Below are 18,699 nucleotides of genomic sequence, written 5' to 3' on the forward strand. Positions count from 1 at the left end.
CATCCATCCATCCATCCATCCATCCATCCATCCATCCATCCATCCATCCATCCATCCATCCATCCATCCATCCATCCATCCATCCATCCAACTAATCAGCATTTCCTTTTGTCTCAATGCTGTGTTATCTAGGCACAGCCATACCAGTAGCTGGTCCAGTGATGGCTGCTCTGTGATCTCTGTCTCCTCTGGAGTCACTTCTTGTTTGTGTAACCACACAACCAATTTTGCTGTTCTGATGAACTACTTTGAACCCGAGGTAAAACCTGAAATATTTTAATGAGGTAAATATCTTTGTGTATGTGAAACACATGTAGCTGAAACTAGAGGACCACTCATGAACACATTCTTTTGTCATAGAAGGGACGTTTAATTTAGTTTGGTTTAACTGATGTGTACTTTATTAATCCCCAATGGAAATTAAATTGTGTAAAAAACTTGTGATAAAAAAACTCTGTCACTTTAAATAAAGAAAATGTTCACTAACAATATAAGAAAATCTTTGAAAGATTCACATTACATACAAATCTCCATCTTTGTTCCTTTGTTTCAGTGGAGTCCTGAAGAAAAACTTATTTTGACCAAGCTTACGTTCATTGGTTGTGGCGCCTCTCTCTGCGCACTAGTGGTGACCCTGATGCTCTTCACTGTGCTGGAGTGAGTAGTTAGTCAATTTTCCTTAACTGTTTACTAAAGATGCAGATGATAACAAAGAGACATTATGTCTGACCTGTTTAGTTTTAGAAAAAAATTTTATCGACCGGCCCTTATTGCAATGTGTGGATTAAAGTATTTAATTGATTATTTATGATAATGAAAGGGATTTTTATGTTATTTAATTTAGTCCCATTAGATACAATGATATGCTGTTGATCTCCAGAAGAGTAGCTTAATTAAGCTGAAGTATCAACTGGCATTAGATGACATACTGGACCTTAGCTCCGCCCCCTGTGTCCTACAGAGCTCTGTCAGTATTGACTTGTTCTAATGCAGTAATTGCTGCTGTCTACATGTGATTCTGCTTAGAGGTTTTATGGGGGTAAAACTGCAGCTGATAATTAACATTAGAGTCACACAGGGATCTCAATCAGCAGAAGAGGTGCTGCCCTGACAATTTATAAATGTCTTTAGAGCTCAGAGGGCAGCAGGTCGTTTAACACAGTCTACAGTATGATCTTCATTTAACTCATCACACGGATAAAACACTGATGGGCAGAGCTGAAGATTAGCAAAGAGACTGTAAGATTTATTTGGTGTGAAGTACTGGTGCTGACATTAGTCTAATTGGGTCAAATCTTTGAGCTTTAATTGATGTTTTAGTACCAGGCACCACAGCATTTGCACGCATATGTGAGGTGAAGTGCAAACGTGTGTTATAATACTTTGGGGGTCCCAGTTTTATTCTGCTCCAGTTTGATTATGTCTGTGATGGCGGTTCTAAAAACAAATGAAGCAGGAACAAAGCAATGACTGCTACCTATCTAACAGAATTTTTGCTAATCTGTTGATGCATTTATGTTGTCAGCAAAGATACTGTTTAATGCAGTCTGGCTGTTTTATTCTTGAAAAGAATATAATGATCCCTGAGACTTTATATTCAGTTGGTCCTTGCAGGGAGTTTTTTGTTGCCAAAATGCTCAATCAAAAGAAAAAAAATTTTTATGGGTTACCTGTCAAACCAAGAGTTGGACAATACATAGCATCTGATTATTTATTATGAAGACATGGTGACCTCATAATTTGCATTATGATCATTCAATGCATTCTCACTTCCAAGGCGTCAAAATTGACGCTTGGTTAAGCTTTTCAGGTCGAAACCTGTCATGTTGGGTGCATGGCAGGTAATTGCAAAAACCTCAAGCATTTTCTATTAACTGCACGCCATTAAACTAGCACTAACCCATCCCTGTTAACGTACACTCCTAAAGCTGTCCTGCAATAACATTTTTTGGCTAAAAATGTTTTAAACATTGTTGTGGGTCATGTGATACAATGTTCACAACCTGTCATTTACCCTGGAAATCAATAAATTACGAGAATGGTTCCCTCATCGTGTCAGTATGTGATGTGCAGGGAGCTTTAACCAAAAGCATATTGTGCAATATGGACGAGTTGGGATTAAGGTTGGATCATCTGACACATTTATCATATCCAGTTTAGTGAGCAGTGACTTAGAGCTCTATGTTACATTACACACTCAGAGAAGACAGAAAACCTAAGATGTCAAAAAATTGAAAACAGTGATTTCCAGAGTAAAACTACTGTCAAACTTTTTATTTTAAAGGGATAATTCAGTTGTGTCTCTTGTTATTTTGCTTTGTTTTGCATGCATTGTTTTCTTCACTAAGAACTATATGGTATAGATCTAAAATCTTCTGTTAAAATAGAGTAATTATTTGGAATATTTTTTGCATATCCTTATCAGATGTTTCAATAAATGCTTTGAGACTTATCTTCAGGATCCACACATAATCAGAGTTCTTTGTTTTGTTTTATCCGTTCTTTTATTTTGTCTTAGAGGGGTTGATTATTTAGAAGAGGAGTGATATTAAAAAGATTACAGGTTTACAACAATCCTCTGAGCTGTTTTTATACATCTAATGGGGATCTATTAGGAGACAAAACCTAGAAAAACCTTTTATTTGAATTCACAAATTTCATCAGCAGCCATGTGATGTGATACAGCCACACAGCACGTTTTTCTCTGTAACATCCCTCTCTCTGTTTATAGCATCCCTAAATCAGACAGGACCTCCATCCATAAAAACCTCTTCATAGCTCTGATCTGTGCCCAGGTGATTCTGCTCTGCAGTGGCTCAGCCATTCACAACAAGGTACTGTACAGGCTATAAACAAATCTTCTTTTATTTACTGTGAGTAATGTAGTCGCTCTTAGGGACAGATTATGAAAAAGTGAATCAAATGAGACAGCAGAAGTTTGCTAGTTGGAGAATATACTGTTATGGAGCTGATGTTCTTTATATGTGTACTTTAATTTTATTTGGTAATAATGAAGGAATGTTTATTGGAAGGTGGAATGAACCAAATAAAATCTTTGAGGTTGCAGAGATTTAAAAATGAATAGAAAACAGCTGATTTTGCTAAATGATTAGATCTAAAGAAATAGAACAGTCAGCTTAGTAACTGCAGTGGTCGCACAGTCAGCTGAACTCCTGCTCTTTGTATCAAGACTGGATTAAACCCTGAGGGTGAGAGGATGCTTGTTAGTTATTTCAGCACTTAACAAGGTCTACCACAGTAAGACCCCAAACAGTACAGCATCATTCATTTGTTTGGAAGACTAATGTGATTTACATGCTTTATATATTTTCCTACATCTTTAGCCCAAAATAAGCTGCATTTAGAAAGCCATGACTTGAATTTGTATTTATATTTCATGTTATATCAGCCATATTATTATGGACATTAATGAGCTTTTTATGGGACTAACTTTAGTGAAAATATTCATTCTTAGCAAAAATCTATCTGGACAAAGAAAACCTTTGCTATGACATGTGAAAGCCTCAACACTTCTCTTTATTAGTGGTATTTTTATTTTGTTTATTTTACAGGTGGCGTGTACACTTGTAGCTGCACTGCTCCATCTCTTCTTCATGGCATCTTTTAGCTGGATGCTTGTCGAAGGGCTGCTGCTCTGGAGCAAAGTAGTTGCAGTCAACCTCAGCGAGGTTCATCATATGAAGTATTACTATCTCATTGGCTGGGGTACGGTGGCTTTGCAAATGATTATTGTTTTGTGGCTGGAAAAGTGGCTTTGAATAGAAAAGTGTTTTTTGTAAAAGGTCTAGTGCCTCTGCTAGGAAAAAAACAAAAAAAATTGGTGTCTTAAGTATACATGTAATATATGCAAATCCCTTTATTATCCCACAATGGGGAAATTAACTCTCTGCATTTTACCAATTCCCTTGGGAAGCAGTGGGCTGCCATTGTGTGGCACCTGGGGAGCAATCAGGGGTTAAGGGTCTTGCTCAGGGACCCACAGTGGAGCCTCTGGGGATCAAACCGGGTATTTGCAACATTATCTGAGCACGAGTGCTCTGCAACTGACAACTCTGCAAAGATAAACAGTCTCTCTCTGTGATTTGGATTCTAATAGCAGAACATTTTGGACCATCAAAAACCAAGTAATGGAGTTACTAGTAAAGTAAAGGCCACATTCGCTCTTCTAGATTACATTCCTACATTACAGCGGATAAAATTTCTTATCACATCAAGTGCCATATTTGTTTTATTAGCTAATACCAAGCTTTTAGCTTTGTTAACTCTTGTGTTTAAGGGGAGTTCAGAAAGACTATGAGTCAAATATCTCATTCAGTGACGGATCCGATCCTCTAAAATAAAATATGCAAGTTTCTGAGAAGAGCAGGCCATCCAGAGCATTGAAAAGAACCAAGTGCTGTATATTGACCTGAAAACTCATTTCATGTCTCAAATAAACATCATACTTGGGTCAAAGGTTACACACTGTTGTTTTAAGTAGATATTCTTTGAGATTAAAAACAATCTGGTAAATAGGACTAGAGACTCCATTGCCACAGATGTTTGTAATTTTTATTAGGATCTTTAAAAAAAAATCAGTTTAATTGAATTAGTTTTAATCTTTTTATCCTTCCCAGGTCTGCCTGTACTGATAGTAACCATCACTCTTGCATCAGCCTCTGGTAAATATTCAGCTGATGACTACTGCTGGCTCAGTGTCCAGAATGGCATCATTTGGGGATTTGTTGGACCTGTTATCTTCATCATAATGGTTAGTATTTTTTTTTAAATAGTTTCTAATGTTTTTTTTTCAGTGCTAAAAATTAACAAATAAAATAAAAAGCATGGTGTTTAGATTTTTTGACAGATAAGAAACTGTTTGTTCTTTTAGATATTCAACAGATTGATCAGTGTTTGCAATATAAATTTTTTAAACCTTATTTCTGAAATTAGATTAATGATAGCTTATAATTTTGCCCTTTTTCCTTAACTGAAATACCACAAGAAAAGACATACTATTCAATGTTGTGTTTTTTTCTTTTCATTTTGATTCTCAGATTATTTTTACCTTTCTCACAGTCGTGATGAAAAGACAAATGATAGAATAACTTCCAAAAAACTTAAAAGCAAACCACTTGACTTTGTTTTCAAAGTTTAGGACGTCTATTTTCCCATCCAGAAAGCTTTCTCAATTCAAAATGGAAAATAACTCAATCATTTTGTTTGTTTGTTTGTTTTTAATGTTTTTTTTTTGCATATTTCCAGGTCAACATCTTGGTTCTGACCAGAGTGGTAATTATCACCATCTCCACAGCTAAGAGAAGGTCCATCATGCTTGCCTTGGGTCTGAGTCCTGTTGAACAAGCCTATGAGCAAATCAGGTAGTGACCACTAGGAGGCACCATTTGTCCTCTTTTCAAAATAAATGCGCCCAGGGTAACGTTGTATTGAGTCAAATCCACATTTTTTTTCTTCTTATTATTAATCTGCAGAATTTTATTTTTATAATTAAGTAGGTTTGTTTAATATTATATGAACACAAACCTAAAATTCATACCTCATATTCATACAGTTTGTCTCCCTCTTATGTTTCATGTTGTTCTCTTTAGGATCTCTAAAATGTTTTGGTTTATAACTAAGTACTGTGTCACTTTTTAAATCTGATGCAGAGAAAGTATTAAGAGCATCATTGCCTGTAGTCATATTAAAAAAATTTGCATGCTGAATATCGTGCAACTTTTTTTCATCTTTTGTTTCCACTTTGTTTATTAAGCAAAAATATCACAAATAACATATCTCAATAAAGTGCAGCTTTCTTTTTGTAAGAAAAATAAACCCCCACACATATAAACAAACAAACTGACATTCAAAAGCAAACAAAAACCTTAACATTAAAGAGCAAATGCTAAATACATAACATATTCAAATAGCTAAATAGACACAGACAACTTAAGCATATTATACATTATGTCCATTTTAAGCGTTGGGGTCTGGAATAAGTGAGATATCAGACTTGTTAACATACTCAAGGAATGGTCCCCATAGATTCATAAACATAATAGCATGCATCTCTATGTTGGTTGTGTTCAGAACGGATGTTAATCCAAATAAAAAGTATATTTTATGTTGATGTTTTAATTCTTAGCTCCATTGTAGAGGACAGTGGATGCTCTGTGAGAGCTTTCAATGCAGCCCTTGAACTGTTTAGCACCTCTAGACGACAAGCCGCCGTGGAAACTTGAACGCTTTGGCCCACAGAATAAAGCAGCTCCAGTTGCATGTCATTTCACAAACACACAAACGCACAGACTGCTGTTGCGGTTTGGCAGTCACCTGAGTGGGAAGTTAATTTGACTCTAAACAGAATTAAGTCACATTGAGGGTGGGAAGTTGTCACCACATCAGATTTTCTTGCCCACATGGTTTTGTGTATAGAGGAAGCAGCTTACTGGAGCTGCTGAATTTTCCTCTATGAAGAGTTGAAAATGTAACTGATGGATATTAGTCCAAGCTGGAAGATGTACTAATCAAGCTTAATATAATCAGAAAAGAATGAGTAAATATTTTTTGCTGCTGCTTGTTTGAGTCCAAAAAAATATTTATCCATGTAAGGACAAACTTAATAAACCTCATTTAGCATCAGCTCATAAAAAATATAGTATGTGTATTTGAAGCTTTACTCATTTTAGTTTTAAATATAGTTCCTCTATCAATAACCAGGTAAGAGTTTTTCTCTTAATTCTACATTTCTTGGCTAAAAAAGAGAAAACATTTGGAGCAAATTTAATTTGAATTGGAAATCAAAGCCAATATGTTGACACAACTTAATCAGTTTTGCAAATTTTTACCAAGACATGTCCTTTATCAGTTAGTACACCTAAAGTTTTTTTCTTTAATGTGTGTTTTAATGCTCATATTTTCAAATATTGTTTAATTTCCTTATATGATTCATTCAGGGCTGCAGTGAAAGCAGTGTTGGTGTTGCTGCCGATCCTCGGACTGACGTGGTTGTGTGGTGTTTTGGTCCCATTTTCCATCGTTATGGCCTATCTCTTCATTCTTCTCAACTCCCTACAGGTATGCTTACTCTCTTCTTAATATAATACAGCAATATATAATACAGCCGATTAGTAATCACTAAAGGTGGATTGAATGCATTTCTAAATAGAAATAATAATTGATTTCACAAAGTTTTACATTGATTTATTTATTTTTTTAATAAATAGTCAAAGCTCTGTGAAAACAAAACAAGCTTAATTTTCCCATGAATTCAGCATCGTACATGTGATTTATTTATATTTACATGTGATATTGTGCTATTATGATTGCACAAGATCTCTGAACCTGAAAAAAAAAGCAGAACTCAATGTAAAAGCAGCAATAGACATAACTGCACAATTATTATTATTATTATTATTATTATTAAAGATCAGATGTCTTAAGTAGGAAAACATTATATTGGATTTTAAAATTCGTTTGTATTAATACCAAAAAAAAAAAAATCTGAAATCTGAAGGTTAAGAGTTAAGTTTCTCATCTGTTGGCAGTGCAGCTCTCTGCTGGGCATCTTTGAGACCTTTCATATAGATGTACGGTAACTTTGACATGTTGTGCATAAATACAGCAGATTTAGCTCACTGCTTTCGTTGAAAATCCAATCTCTGGCCACAGTAGCTCCAAAATATTGTGACACTCTTCATGTCCATCCAGGAAACAGCATACTGGTAAAATGAATTCACTACCAGAACAAGAAAAAAAACGTTACTTTTTAATCCAGGCGCCCTAATTCAAATGCTGCTTAACACATGTGGCTAGCATCTTCCATTCTATTAAAAACATATATGATAGAGCAACATTTTGCATTTCTCATGAATTAATTAGCATTTTGCTAATCAAGCATTAGACTTTAAAAATTTATTTGTGCTTCGTCAAAGATAAACAGTACAAAGCTGTGTTGAAAGCAGAAAAAAGCCACCCCTTTAAAACGTTTTAAGTTCCCGGTTTAATAAAAGAAGAAAGATCAATGTGATCCATTTAATGTGTGTTCTCTTCTGTTAGCATTAAGGCTGTATGAAACAACAAAGAAAAAAATTAGATATTGAAGAAAAAAATGCCACGTTTAAAGCAGAGTTTAAATGATTTAAGCAATTTCTTCGCAAATAGGACACAAACAGGTTTTCCATTAAACTTAGCAATTTTGAATTCCTTGCATCAAGAGGATTCAAAATGTATCAAGTTTCTTTATTTGTTTTTGACAAATGTCAAGGAAAAAGGGAAAATGTTGAAAGTGAATCGTTATAACAGGAAAACGGTAAAGTCATCATCATCTTGTATATGAAGCCCAGCATAATTATTCTTCAGCTCACATTATTATTAAAAAAATGCATTATATCCTGTAGATTTTGTGTTGTTTTTGTTTGAAGGGGTATTTTAAAAAGTCACCCCGATTTTCATTAAGCATCCATCCATTCTTTAAGAGAAAGGTACTTGGTTAAAAAATAATTTGTGATTTAAATTTTTTCTTGTTTGCTGCTCATAAGGATGAATTATATCTTGTATTCCTTTAAGTGTAGCCGTACACCCCAGGTTCCTGCACTTCCCCCACGTCTCTGCATCTCGTTTAGCAAGTTGTAGTTATCTTTTAATCAGCTGTATCTTTAATTGAGCTGTATATTTAACAGGGAATCAATAGAGGTCTTAGCTTTGCTCTGATCATTAAGTCAGATTCTTTGCTTGCCATAAATAGTTTTTGTTTCCCTTTCATATCTAATTATATTTTTCTATTTCAACAATAATTAACACAGAGGGGTTAACATTGCTCCTGTTGTGGGATTGCACTGTTTAACATTTTAATGCCTGATATGGATTACTGCTATGTGAGTGCGTATTTCTAACCAGCTCTGTCCATTCAGCTCTTCATCTCTGAATCCTTTATTCCTTTTTTCTTTGTTTTCTTTTAACTCCAATTTTATATTCTTCTTTTTTTCCATGTTTTCTTTTCTGGCCACACAGTATTCTCAATATTCGCATTATTTTCTTACTGACAAAAAAATAAATAGTTTATTATAGTGATAACTTTTATTGAACCAATGTTAACAAGCATGGATCCAACATCCTTTGTTTTTCTTTTTTATATACTTGTAACCTTTCAAAAAAAAAAAAAAAAGTAATACTTTCTGCAGCACTAAGCTATATAGTAGTACAAGGACTTTTTAATGTTTTTTTCATAAAACTCTGTGTTCTGAAGGATATATGTCCAACTGCTCATTTGGATGACCTGAACTTTTAGATTTTTTTTTAACCACAGGCATATATAAACCTAATTTTAACAACCAAATATTCACATTATGACCCCAAACGCATCAACATTTTATGTGGTGCAGGTGAGGTAACTTCTCCATCCTCTAGCCAAGTAACTATTTTTGCCAAACCTCTATTATTGAGTAAGAGCAGAATAAAACAGTTTGCTCACTTGGGCTTTAACAAAATCCAAGGTAAAAGTGAACATCAATTATAATTTGGCTTCTGCAACCCATCAATACATTTTTCTTTATATAAAAAAACAACAATAGAATATTATATTATTTTTTGTGTTTGTTTTATTTTGAAACAGAATGATGAGCCATATAGATTTAAATGCAAGAGTATTGTTGTTCTTCAAAGGCCTGTTGACTCATGGCAACTACAGTACATGCCACACTTTTCAGATTATTTGGGAAAAAAAATGTTGGTAAAAGATATTGTACAACTTTTTTCAGATCAATAAAGAAATAATTGGAAGCTTCAGATGGGGACAGGGCAGCAAATGGTTTGTCAGTAAACCTGTTGTATTGCGCTGCTGAAAATTGAACAATTTCAATTCTTTTAGGGGCTTTTCACTAAATGTATGGTGTGCAGACTCAGGTGTGAAGGTTAAATTGGAGTTGAATTAAATATTACTACCTGAACAAGCAGGCCAGACAATAATAAACACTGTGCAACAAAAATTGTTTGCAGAAAATGAAAGGATAACTTTGCTATTGATCCCAATTTCTTAATGTGAACTGTTTCACTTATTTAAGGTTGTCTTTGTGAAACTAGGCTTAGCTGCTACATCAGCTCCTAGTAATAATCTCCTAAATTATGTGGCAAATGGATGTTTTTTGCTCCTGCTTCACATTTTGCATTTCTTAGTCTGTAAAGGCAGTTAGTCCAGCTTTTAATTATTTAACCAGCACTTGGCAGAATGTTTGCTGCCTGCATGTTTGTTAGAATGAAGTTAACAGCAAAGCTATGTGTGCAGCTGACATTAGCCATTTTCTCAATCTGCTTGATAATTCCTCAGATGTTTTAATTAGACCTTATATTACAGTAGAACACTATCCTTTTGATAAAGACCTGCTGCCCTCGGCGTCATTGATTTATTTGTTATAAAAAGCAGACTAAATACCATATTCAGTTTGTCAAATAGCTTTAACGGGAACAGGTAAAATCTTATAAAATAATTGGATTTATAAATTTATTTGGATTTTTAACTGTATCTTTTCTCTTTTTTTTTTAACTTGTAGTGGTTGTATATTCGGTGGACCAAGATTGAGCAACATAAAGCTTAAGCAGCAAGCTTTTATCGCAAAATCAATAAAACAGATAATGTTGACAAGCCTTTTCTCATGGCTCTCCCTGATGCAGCTCACTCATCTCTCCCACCACCACCCTTACAACTAAAAAGTATTCCCACTGTTGTTATTGCTCTTAATACCTGAGCACGCCTTAACGAGTAAACGCTATAGATCCGGTTTTAATGCATGTTTGCTTTCCTGAACCTGCAGGACTTGTTAGAATTTGCTTAAATTTCATGACCTAAATTGAAGTTTCCTATGGTGTTCTGATCACTACTGTGATAACTCTTTATTTTCATTTTTTTTATTTTGAACCATTTCTTTATCTTTCATTCAGTTTTGACATCAAACAGCATCTGGATGTCTTCTCTTTAAGGCTATAGGACTTTTTGTTGACCTGTGGATTAACATGCTTAAAACAGAAAATCCAGCAGGGATGAACCAATCGGATTTTAATTTCCAGTCTTCAGGTTCCTTTTTAGCTTTAACCTACTGACATTTATTTAGTGTAATTGAAGTGTCTATTTAACAGTTAAAAATCAAAATACAAAATGTGATCATTTATCTTAATAAGAGAGACTTGGTCTCATTGTCTGTGCGACAGACCAATTGTTGTAAAACAGGCTTTTATATATTCAGATGAAAAAAGTCAGATTTTCAAAAGAGTTTAATAAATTGAAAAGAGAAAAACAGCTTGCAGTTTTTTACTTATATATATTCTCTATTTATTTGCTTTATGTCTTGCTCTCTTTTAGCCAGTATAGGTATACCTTGAAACGTTTTTTAAAAGCTTGTTATATCTTTGTTCTTCCTTTTACTAAATCAGTAACCCTTCCCTGATGCTGAAAACTACTGTAACCTTTCATCTTTTTTATATGTAATATCCACACTAGAGAGTGTTTTGCTGGGACCACAGGAGAAAACTCTGGTGCTTTTAAGGATAAAAGCTGGTCTCAGTTTTGGACCAATCAAGCTGAAATATCCTAGATTCCAGTCTCCCGGTGCATCCATACCCATACCTGCTAGATGTCAGTGGATGTCAGAAATCATCCTCCATTGTCATGTTTTACTTAATCAAAATCAAACATCAGCATACATTTTGAGTAGCTCGAAACTTTATGCCCTTATCCACTACTTGTTTTATTATTTAATTTATTTTTTTATGAACATCCTCACCATAAATACAGTCATGCCTCATCTGCTTCCTTATCAGCAAGAGATAGAAGAGAAGAATGGCCGCTCTTTGGGTAGGCTATAAATTCCTCCACCCTTTGTCATCCAATCTCGGGGTAATGTCATTCAAAATCCCTGTACCATCTATTATCTGGGTATAATAGGCTCCTGGCCATGCAGTGTCCATCCTATTATTAGCCTATAACTTTAAACTATCAATAACTTTGAGGTTCGGAGACACATTAAGTGAGGAAGCAGAGGAGAGGTGAAGGAAGTTGGAGAGTTGATAAAAAAAACAACTTTAAGCTAATGTTTGCATTCTGCAAGTTGTTAGTAGCGCATGAAGCTAAGTTAGTTGACTTTGACTGGAAATATGCTATTCAGAAATCAGTTTTTTTCTGTTGTTGTGCTTTGTTTCCTGAGGAGGGCAGCCCTGTGCCTTTATGGATGTCGAGTAAGAAGGATGAATTGTTAAGAAAAGTTATTTTCGGTTTCATTTATGTCCATTTCCTCATATTTGCAAAAGTTTTCATTTTCCTCATGAATCTCTGGAAATAATGAGATTTTTTCAGAGGTGCTGGGTAAAGCTTAAGAAGAGAAATTTATTATTTTAACTCGGGGCTAAAGATCTTTTGTGAAAAAAAAAAAAAAAAAAACTGTTTGTAGAAAGAACAGTGAATGTGTATTTATTCCAGACTTTAAAGTTAAACTGTTTTAATTTTAGCAGTTAAAATACTCGACAAGTCTTAGAGTTGCTGTGCTTTTTTTGCTCTTTTAAGAGATTGTTTTTGATCACTGGGGTCAATTCACATACCTGCTAGACATTTTCCAATAAAAAATAGAAAAGTTTTTTAGCTGACTTTTACTTTGAAAAGTATTTTTATTAGATTTAGAATAAGATCAGTACCACAGAACGGGTATCAACACTCAGACCGCCCACACACACACAGCTGACATAAGAGTATATCTAAGATATAGATATGATCAGTAAAGTGTTGCTCTGCTTATTGATTTTTGCCGTTTGGAAGATTTGTAGCATGAGTAAGCAATGCTTTTATGGTATCTAAAATGATGGCGCAAGAGTGTTTTTTTCCATCTCTTTTTAGAGAGTTATATAACGGTAAAACTGTACTAGTTGGTGGTTTCATCAGTTCTTTGTAGCCTGATACACATGATAGCATGATCACTTGTATTTGGAGAATAGAATTATGTATCATGTATCCATGATTTACTTTATACTATTACTTTTTTATATCTTCATATAATTAACTATTTAAAATTAATTTGTGTTCTTGATTTGGTTTAAAAAAATTAGGAAGTGTTTCAGTAAAGATTTTGTTGTTGTATTTAAAGATAAACTGAACACAAATTGTTGAACCTTTCTGTATTTAATTATATCACTTGTTAAAATTGTGCAAAATGCAAGATTGTACATAATGTTGCACCTTAAAGTAAATAAACTGTCTAAACACTGCTTTTAAAAATCACTAAACAGCCTTCTAATAAGTGAACATGTTAAAATTAACATATAGACAAATTCATATTTCATTACATGGCCTATGTTATGTGCTTGATAGAGATTAATTGTTAATAGTTTTAAGTTAGGGTTTTCTTTAACTTTAGAAAAAGTGCTTAAATAATTTTCTAAATGATTTATCAATATGATAATTTTGGAAAGCAAACCATTATTAAGTATTACATATGGGTAAAAGACGGTTCAGTGTTAGATCCAGCATGCCAAATGATGAGTTTATAAAATATACTATATAAATATATTATATTTATACGGTCCTCAACGCAATTATCCTGTGTTCTATTTCTGACCCCAGGGGCCGTTTGTCCGTGTGTCAGACTTTTCTCTCTCTGTCCTTATTTCTGTCATTCACGAATAAAGGCCACAAGTGCCACAAAAAAAAGGAATCTATTTTAAAAAGCAGTTATAACACTGCCAGGTAATAAGTGAAGTGAAAAGAGATATTAATAATATTATTATAATGGAATAAGTGAACAAAAAAAACATAATTATTGGTTATTCCCATTTTGTGTCTCTGGTTTGAATGTTAAAGATAATTCCAACAAAGTTAAGGACTTTGGCTTGGCATGTATTGATACTATTTTAGCATTTTATGGCATCATAAACTGGGTTTGACTGAACTTTAAATCAATAAATAGAAATGTAATTAAAGATCAAATAAGAATCCATTTAATATTGAACTTTTAATTTTAATCCAGGTGTGTGACACTGTGTATTACAATAACAGCAGAAATGATGAAAAAACAGGATTTAGAAATGTGTTGCAGTCTGGCTGGCACGATTGCCAAAGCTCTGCAAACACATATACTCTGCTTCAAATACTAATGGTCATCAAATAGGCTATTTTACTATACAGTTACTTTAAAGCTGAGGTTATTATTATTGCTAAATAGCACAAAAACACTTTGATTACTTTTATTGATAATAGTTATAGCTCTTTTGGAATATACAATGAATAAAAGAGTACAAACAATCGCACCATTTTATTTTTTAGGCATCATAATTGTAATTCATTGATACCACAATCTATCACAGTTTTTATCAATAAAATTATATATTTTTTGATGATAATAATAATAACATAAATAGCCTAGTGTAACTTAATTTAAGTTGAATTGGACTGACTTTGGTTACCAACAGTTCTGATGGGTGCCAAAGCCATTATTTTCTTCTGATCTTGTAATTAAGGATCTTGAGATTTAAACAGTTGAGTGCATGTTTAGGCCCTGCTTAAGGTTTGACTAATGACACCTTAGGAAAGCTGTTAGTTTTCTCAAGCAGGGTTAAATTCACTCCAAATCAACAGTTTGAAGTTTTCTGGTACTTCTCATCCAGCTAAGAAAAACCCAAAGGGTGTTAAGTTTCTTTCTTAGACAACCTTTTCCTCTCATCCAGATTTGAACAACAGCAGGAACATTTTTCCTCTCTTCTTACTCTCAGCTGTTAATTTTGTCCACGAGCCACACACTGCCCAGTTCACTTAAATCAATCTTATTTTATAAATATTTCATTGAGATGGTATAAGTCTTGTCTCGTTTTAAAGTGAATTGTTTTCCTATGTCTAACAGGGTAATTATAAAGCAGGGTTTAAAAAAACAAACAAATAATTTCATGACAAGATTGTTTGCATCCCCAATTGCACAAGACAACAAAAGAAGAAAGAAAAGTCCACCGTTAGCGCTGTATTCTCAATTACCAGGCGCGGCATTAAAACAATATTCAAACGGAATACCAAGGTCAGCCATGACTACCAGTGTGCTTCTTTGAAATGGCACTTATAATGAGGATGTTGCACAGTTTTTTTTTTAAGTAGTATATTTATAGGGTGGATTTTTCCTGTGTCTCCTACTCTTTTCTTTAGTAAATTTGTTAGGTTAAAGAAAACAATCTGTGCAAAACACTTTTAATGCTTTTTGAATTCAGGTTTTCCAAACAGAGGGAGGCTTAACTTTAAATGCAATGCTTTTTTATATTGTCATCTTTTTTAAATATTAAGTTCAGGAATGAAAAGAAAAGAAAGCACAGAAAAAAGTAACCTGTGAGTAAAAGCAATGTCTGTGAACTAATACTGACTTCTTTTACTTTTGGTGGGAATGAACTGCTCTTGGAGAGACCGGTTATTGAAAACTGGCCTGCAAAAATAAAGAAGTGCATATAATAGGCTTCCTGTAAAAAAAAAAGAAGAAAAAAAATGGCGAGAGAATTCCTGTCATTGCACCACCACCTCTAAGACCTCTTCTTCTGTTAAACCTGCCGGCATTTATTTGCCTAAGAATTACCTGCCAGCTCAATTTAGTAATTGACTGTGTCATAAGAAAGCAAACGAAGCCCTTTGCCTCTGCCAAGCCGTACCTGTGTATGCTTTGTTTGTTCATGTGTGTTAGAAAGCGTGTACTCTGCTTGCCTGCCGCACATCCAATGTTGTAAAATCCTCCCCGCTTTTCCATTTGTCATAAACAGATCTGTATGTCTCTGTTTTTATTCATGTGTGCAGGCAGGTTAGTGAGCAAGCATCCAATCAGCTGCCTCTCACCTTCGTGACCTCACTCCGCCACATCCCCTCCTCGCTGTCGTCCAGTTTGCACCGCAGACAGTGTCATGAACAGCTCAGACACCAGAAATTACCCGTGTCGAAACAATGACCGATCTGTTTATAAGTTCACCGCCTTGCCTTTTGTGTTCCATGACATTCTGGGCATGTGTGTGCGCGCAACCTTAAATAACCATATCAGTGATGGCATGGGGTGAATAGGTTAGGGATAGACCTGGTTTTCCTTACCCTGCCGCTTCACCGCAGATCCGTGGATTTACTCGTCTTTGATGTATACTTTGGGGGTAATTAGCGAGAACTGGGTCAGAGTAGGGCGAGAAAGCAAAACAGAGCGGCTCTTTTAGTGCCTAGGTGGTAACAAAGTGCTTAGATCAGGTTTAGAGAGGGGTGTGGGTGTTAAATAGCTGTCCGGTATGGACCACTTTACATGACATAAGCAGCTTTCTTTGTGGTTCTTCAACTTTAAGCAAAATAAACATTCCTCAGATGCTTTCTAAGATGATTTTTATGGATAAAGGTCTTTTATTATCTTTGAAAATAGATCACATGTTTTCTTGTATTATTTAATTTAATAAATTATTTGCTGAATTTTTTAATGCAGAGTTAAATGACAGCTGTGATTACATCATAGTATATTTAATTCTATTTTTTTTTAAATTAATCTTTTTTTTTGTTGCAATTATTAAATTTTAAATGCTCCAAATAAATTTTTCTCTACAAATTCTACAAATTCACCAGTGATTTTCATGATATATTTTTTATTTCTTTAAGCATAGGTTTCTTTTTTAAGTAAATGCTTTGAAATGCCCCTATCCAGACACCACAATGTTTCCTTTTTATTCCCATTCATTGACAAAGTTGTCTCTAATTATAGACACGTGATCCAGAGGCCTCTTATCAAGAGTAAATCCCATGCATGGATGATTGATGAGCAGTGAGGTATCTGGGAAGCAGGGCGGCTACCTTTGTATTTTACAACCATTACAGTAGAGCATTGTGTGAAAGTAAACAAAACAGCAGCGACTAGAGATGGAGAACAACAGCTTTGGCAGCGGGACACTGATTGGGATGTTGATCGTTCCTTACTGGACTTTTGCCCTTCCTGCTGTGGCCCCTGGCCAGCCCTCCACAGATACCCAGGGTCATTTCCTATCCATGTCAACACACACAGATATGCACTCTTCCCGCTGAGTGTTTACAGCCACATGCTGATTCCTATTAATCTGCTTCTTGTCTGGTGTTGGAGGAGGAGTGGAGGGAGAGGGTCCTGGAGGTGGGTTTGTCTCGGGGCGAGAAGCCAGAGAAGGTGGGTAAAGCGTTTTCTTCACACAACCCCGAGAGCCTCGGCTGACAGATTGCACTGGGCCTGGACTTCTTTTTACACTGAGCAGATGTGGTCTCCCACTTGTTTTACTTAGTAATTATCCCTCATTAGGTGAAAGCATGTGCCAATCAAACAGCTTGGAGAGTGAGAACAGAGCCTGGGCCAGAGCAGGGAGAAACGGAGAGAGGCAGGGAGACCTGTAGCCCGATCCTCCCAGTTTTTGCAAACACTGAGTCATTACTAGATTAAAGGCAAACCCTGCCAGTGATACAGCTTCTGCATCACTGGCATTATTATGTTTTGTTTGACATTTCAGCCCTTTTGGAATTTACTAGGTCAATCAATAATAAATGTTCGGTTTTGTTCTGTCAGTTATTTCAATTACACTGTATTTTTCATTTCAAACTTTAACCCCCAGAGATGATGTACCACATTCCATGTAAATTTAATGTTTAGCGTTTCCTTTGATATTATGGAAGGACATTTTAACTTTGGGAGTGTCCACTTCTTAAAACCGGTTAAGATTACTCCTAAATATCTACCATAGATATTTAGTTTTATTTTGTTGTTTTTATTTGCTAATGTATATATAAAAAAAAATGTATATACAATATCTGTATGTGCAATTGATATATTTGACAAAAAGTATCAGAAAAATGCAGTATATAGGGGAAAAAAAAAATTACAAACTTAGTTGCTAGTTTTTTCTTTCAAATTATTATCTCGATTATTTGTCCTTTAAATCATGTGTTTCATGGTGGGCTGGATTGATAAATTATACAGCCATCCTCACTACGAAAGGGGTTTTTGGGGGGGAGTGCAGTCCTCTTCCAAAAAATAAAAGAGTGAGAAAGAAGACAGAAACGAAGATCTATGAAGTCTTCACATCAATGAACTACCATTCATTTTCACTTTGAAGTCCTCTGAACCGTACTGAAGTGTGATTGCAAGTGACAGTCACAGAGTCTGCCGGTTTATCATGATGGATACACCTTGTCGTCATGGCGGTGCTGCACCATGTATTTGTGCGTGCACTTACAGACAAATGCCTGACTACCAAGAGCTGCAGAGCAGGGATAATGCTGGTCCACGTTTGCAGGCACAGACCCACTTTTGAGATCCATTTATTCAGTTCATTCATGCTCACACAAAGATACAAGGTTATGGCTGATATTTTTTTTTTTCTAATTGTGCACTTTTCCAAATTGCGAGATTGGAAATTCTCTGCCAGATTGTTTTGTCACTGATTAATTTAGTTTGGAAACTTTTTGTGCAAATCTTTTTATGATTAATGAGCTGCAAATTAAAAGACCTGCTTTCGTTTATTTGATGTTTTGTTTTTGCACTTTTTCATTAGTAAAAAAGAAAATGTATATATGAAAAGCAGACTCTCAAATTCAAATTCTCAAATATGTATTTGGTATGAGAAATTAGTATGAGAAATTAGATGGACTTTCTTTCTTTCTTTCTTTCTTTCTTTCTTTCTTTCTTTCTTTCTTTCTTTCTTTCTTTCTTTCTT

The 18,699-nt window shown here is 34.8% G+C and overlaps 1 protein-coding gene across 1 annotated transcript in view; it reads left to right on the plus strand.

Moving 5' to 3' along the window:
• The window catches only part of LOC107083661 (adhesion G-protein coupled receptor D2-like), a gene marked incomplete at its 5' end in the record, with an annotated part of 108,313 nt that overhangs the window by 11,038 nt on the left and 78,576 nt on the right, over positions 1 to 18,699 (plus strand). Inside the window, 7 exons of the mRNA XM_015373041.1 lie at positions 133 to 259; positions 554 to 657; positions 2,732 to 2,834; positions 3,573 to 3,726; positions 4,638 to 4,771; positions 5,266 to 5,381; positions 6,957 to 7,077. Of these exons, the coding sequence (XP_015228527.1) occupies positions 133 to 259; positions 554 to 657; positions 2,732 to 2,834; positions 3,573 to 3,726; positions 4,638 to 4,771; positions 5,266 to 5,381; positions 6,957 to 7,077 (859 nt within the window). The remainder of the gene's footprint in view (positions 1 to 132; positions 260 to 553; positions 658 to 2,731; positions 2,835 to 3,572; positions 3,727 to 4,637; positions 4,772 to 5,265; positions 5,382 to 6,956; positions 7,078 to 18,699) is intronic.

Source organism: Cyprinodon variegatus, unplaced genomic scaffold (assembly GCF_000732505.1).
Source record: "Cyprinodon variegatus isolate N-32 unplaced genomic scaffold, C_variegatus-1.0 Scaffold80, whole genome shotgun sequence".
NCBI classification, from domain to species: Eukaryota; Metazoa; Chordata; class Actinopteri; order Cyprinodontiformes; family Cyprinodontidae; genus Cyprinodon; species Cyprinodon variegatus.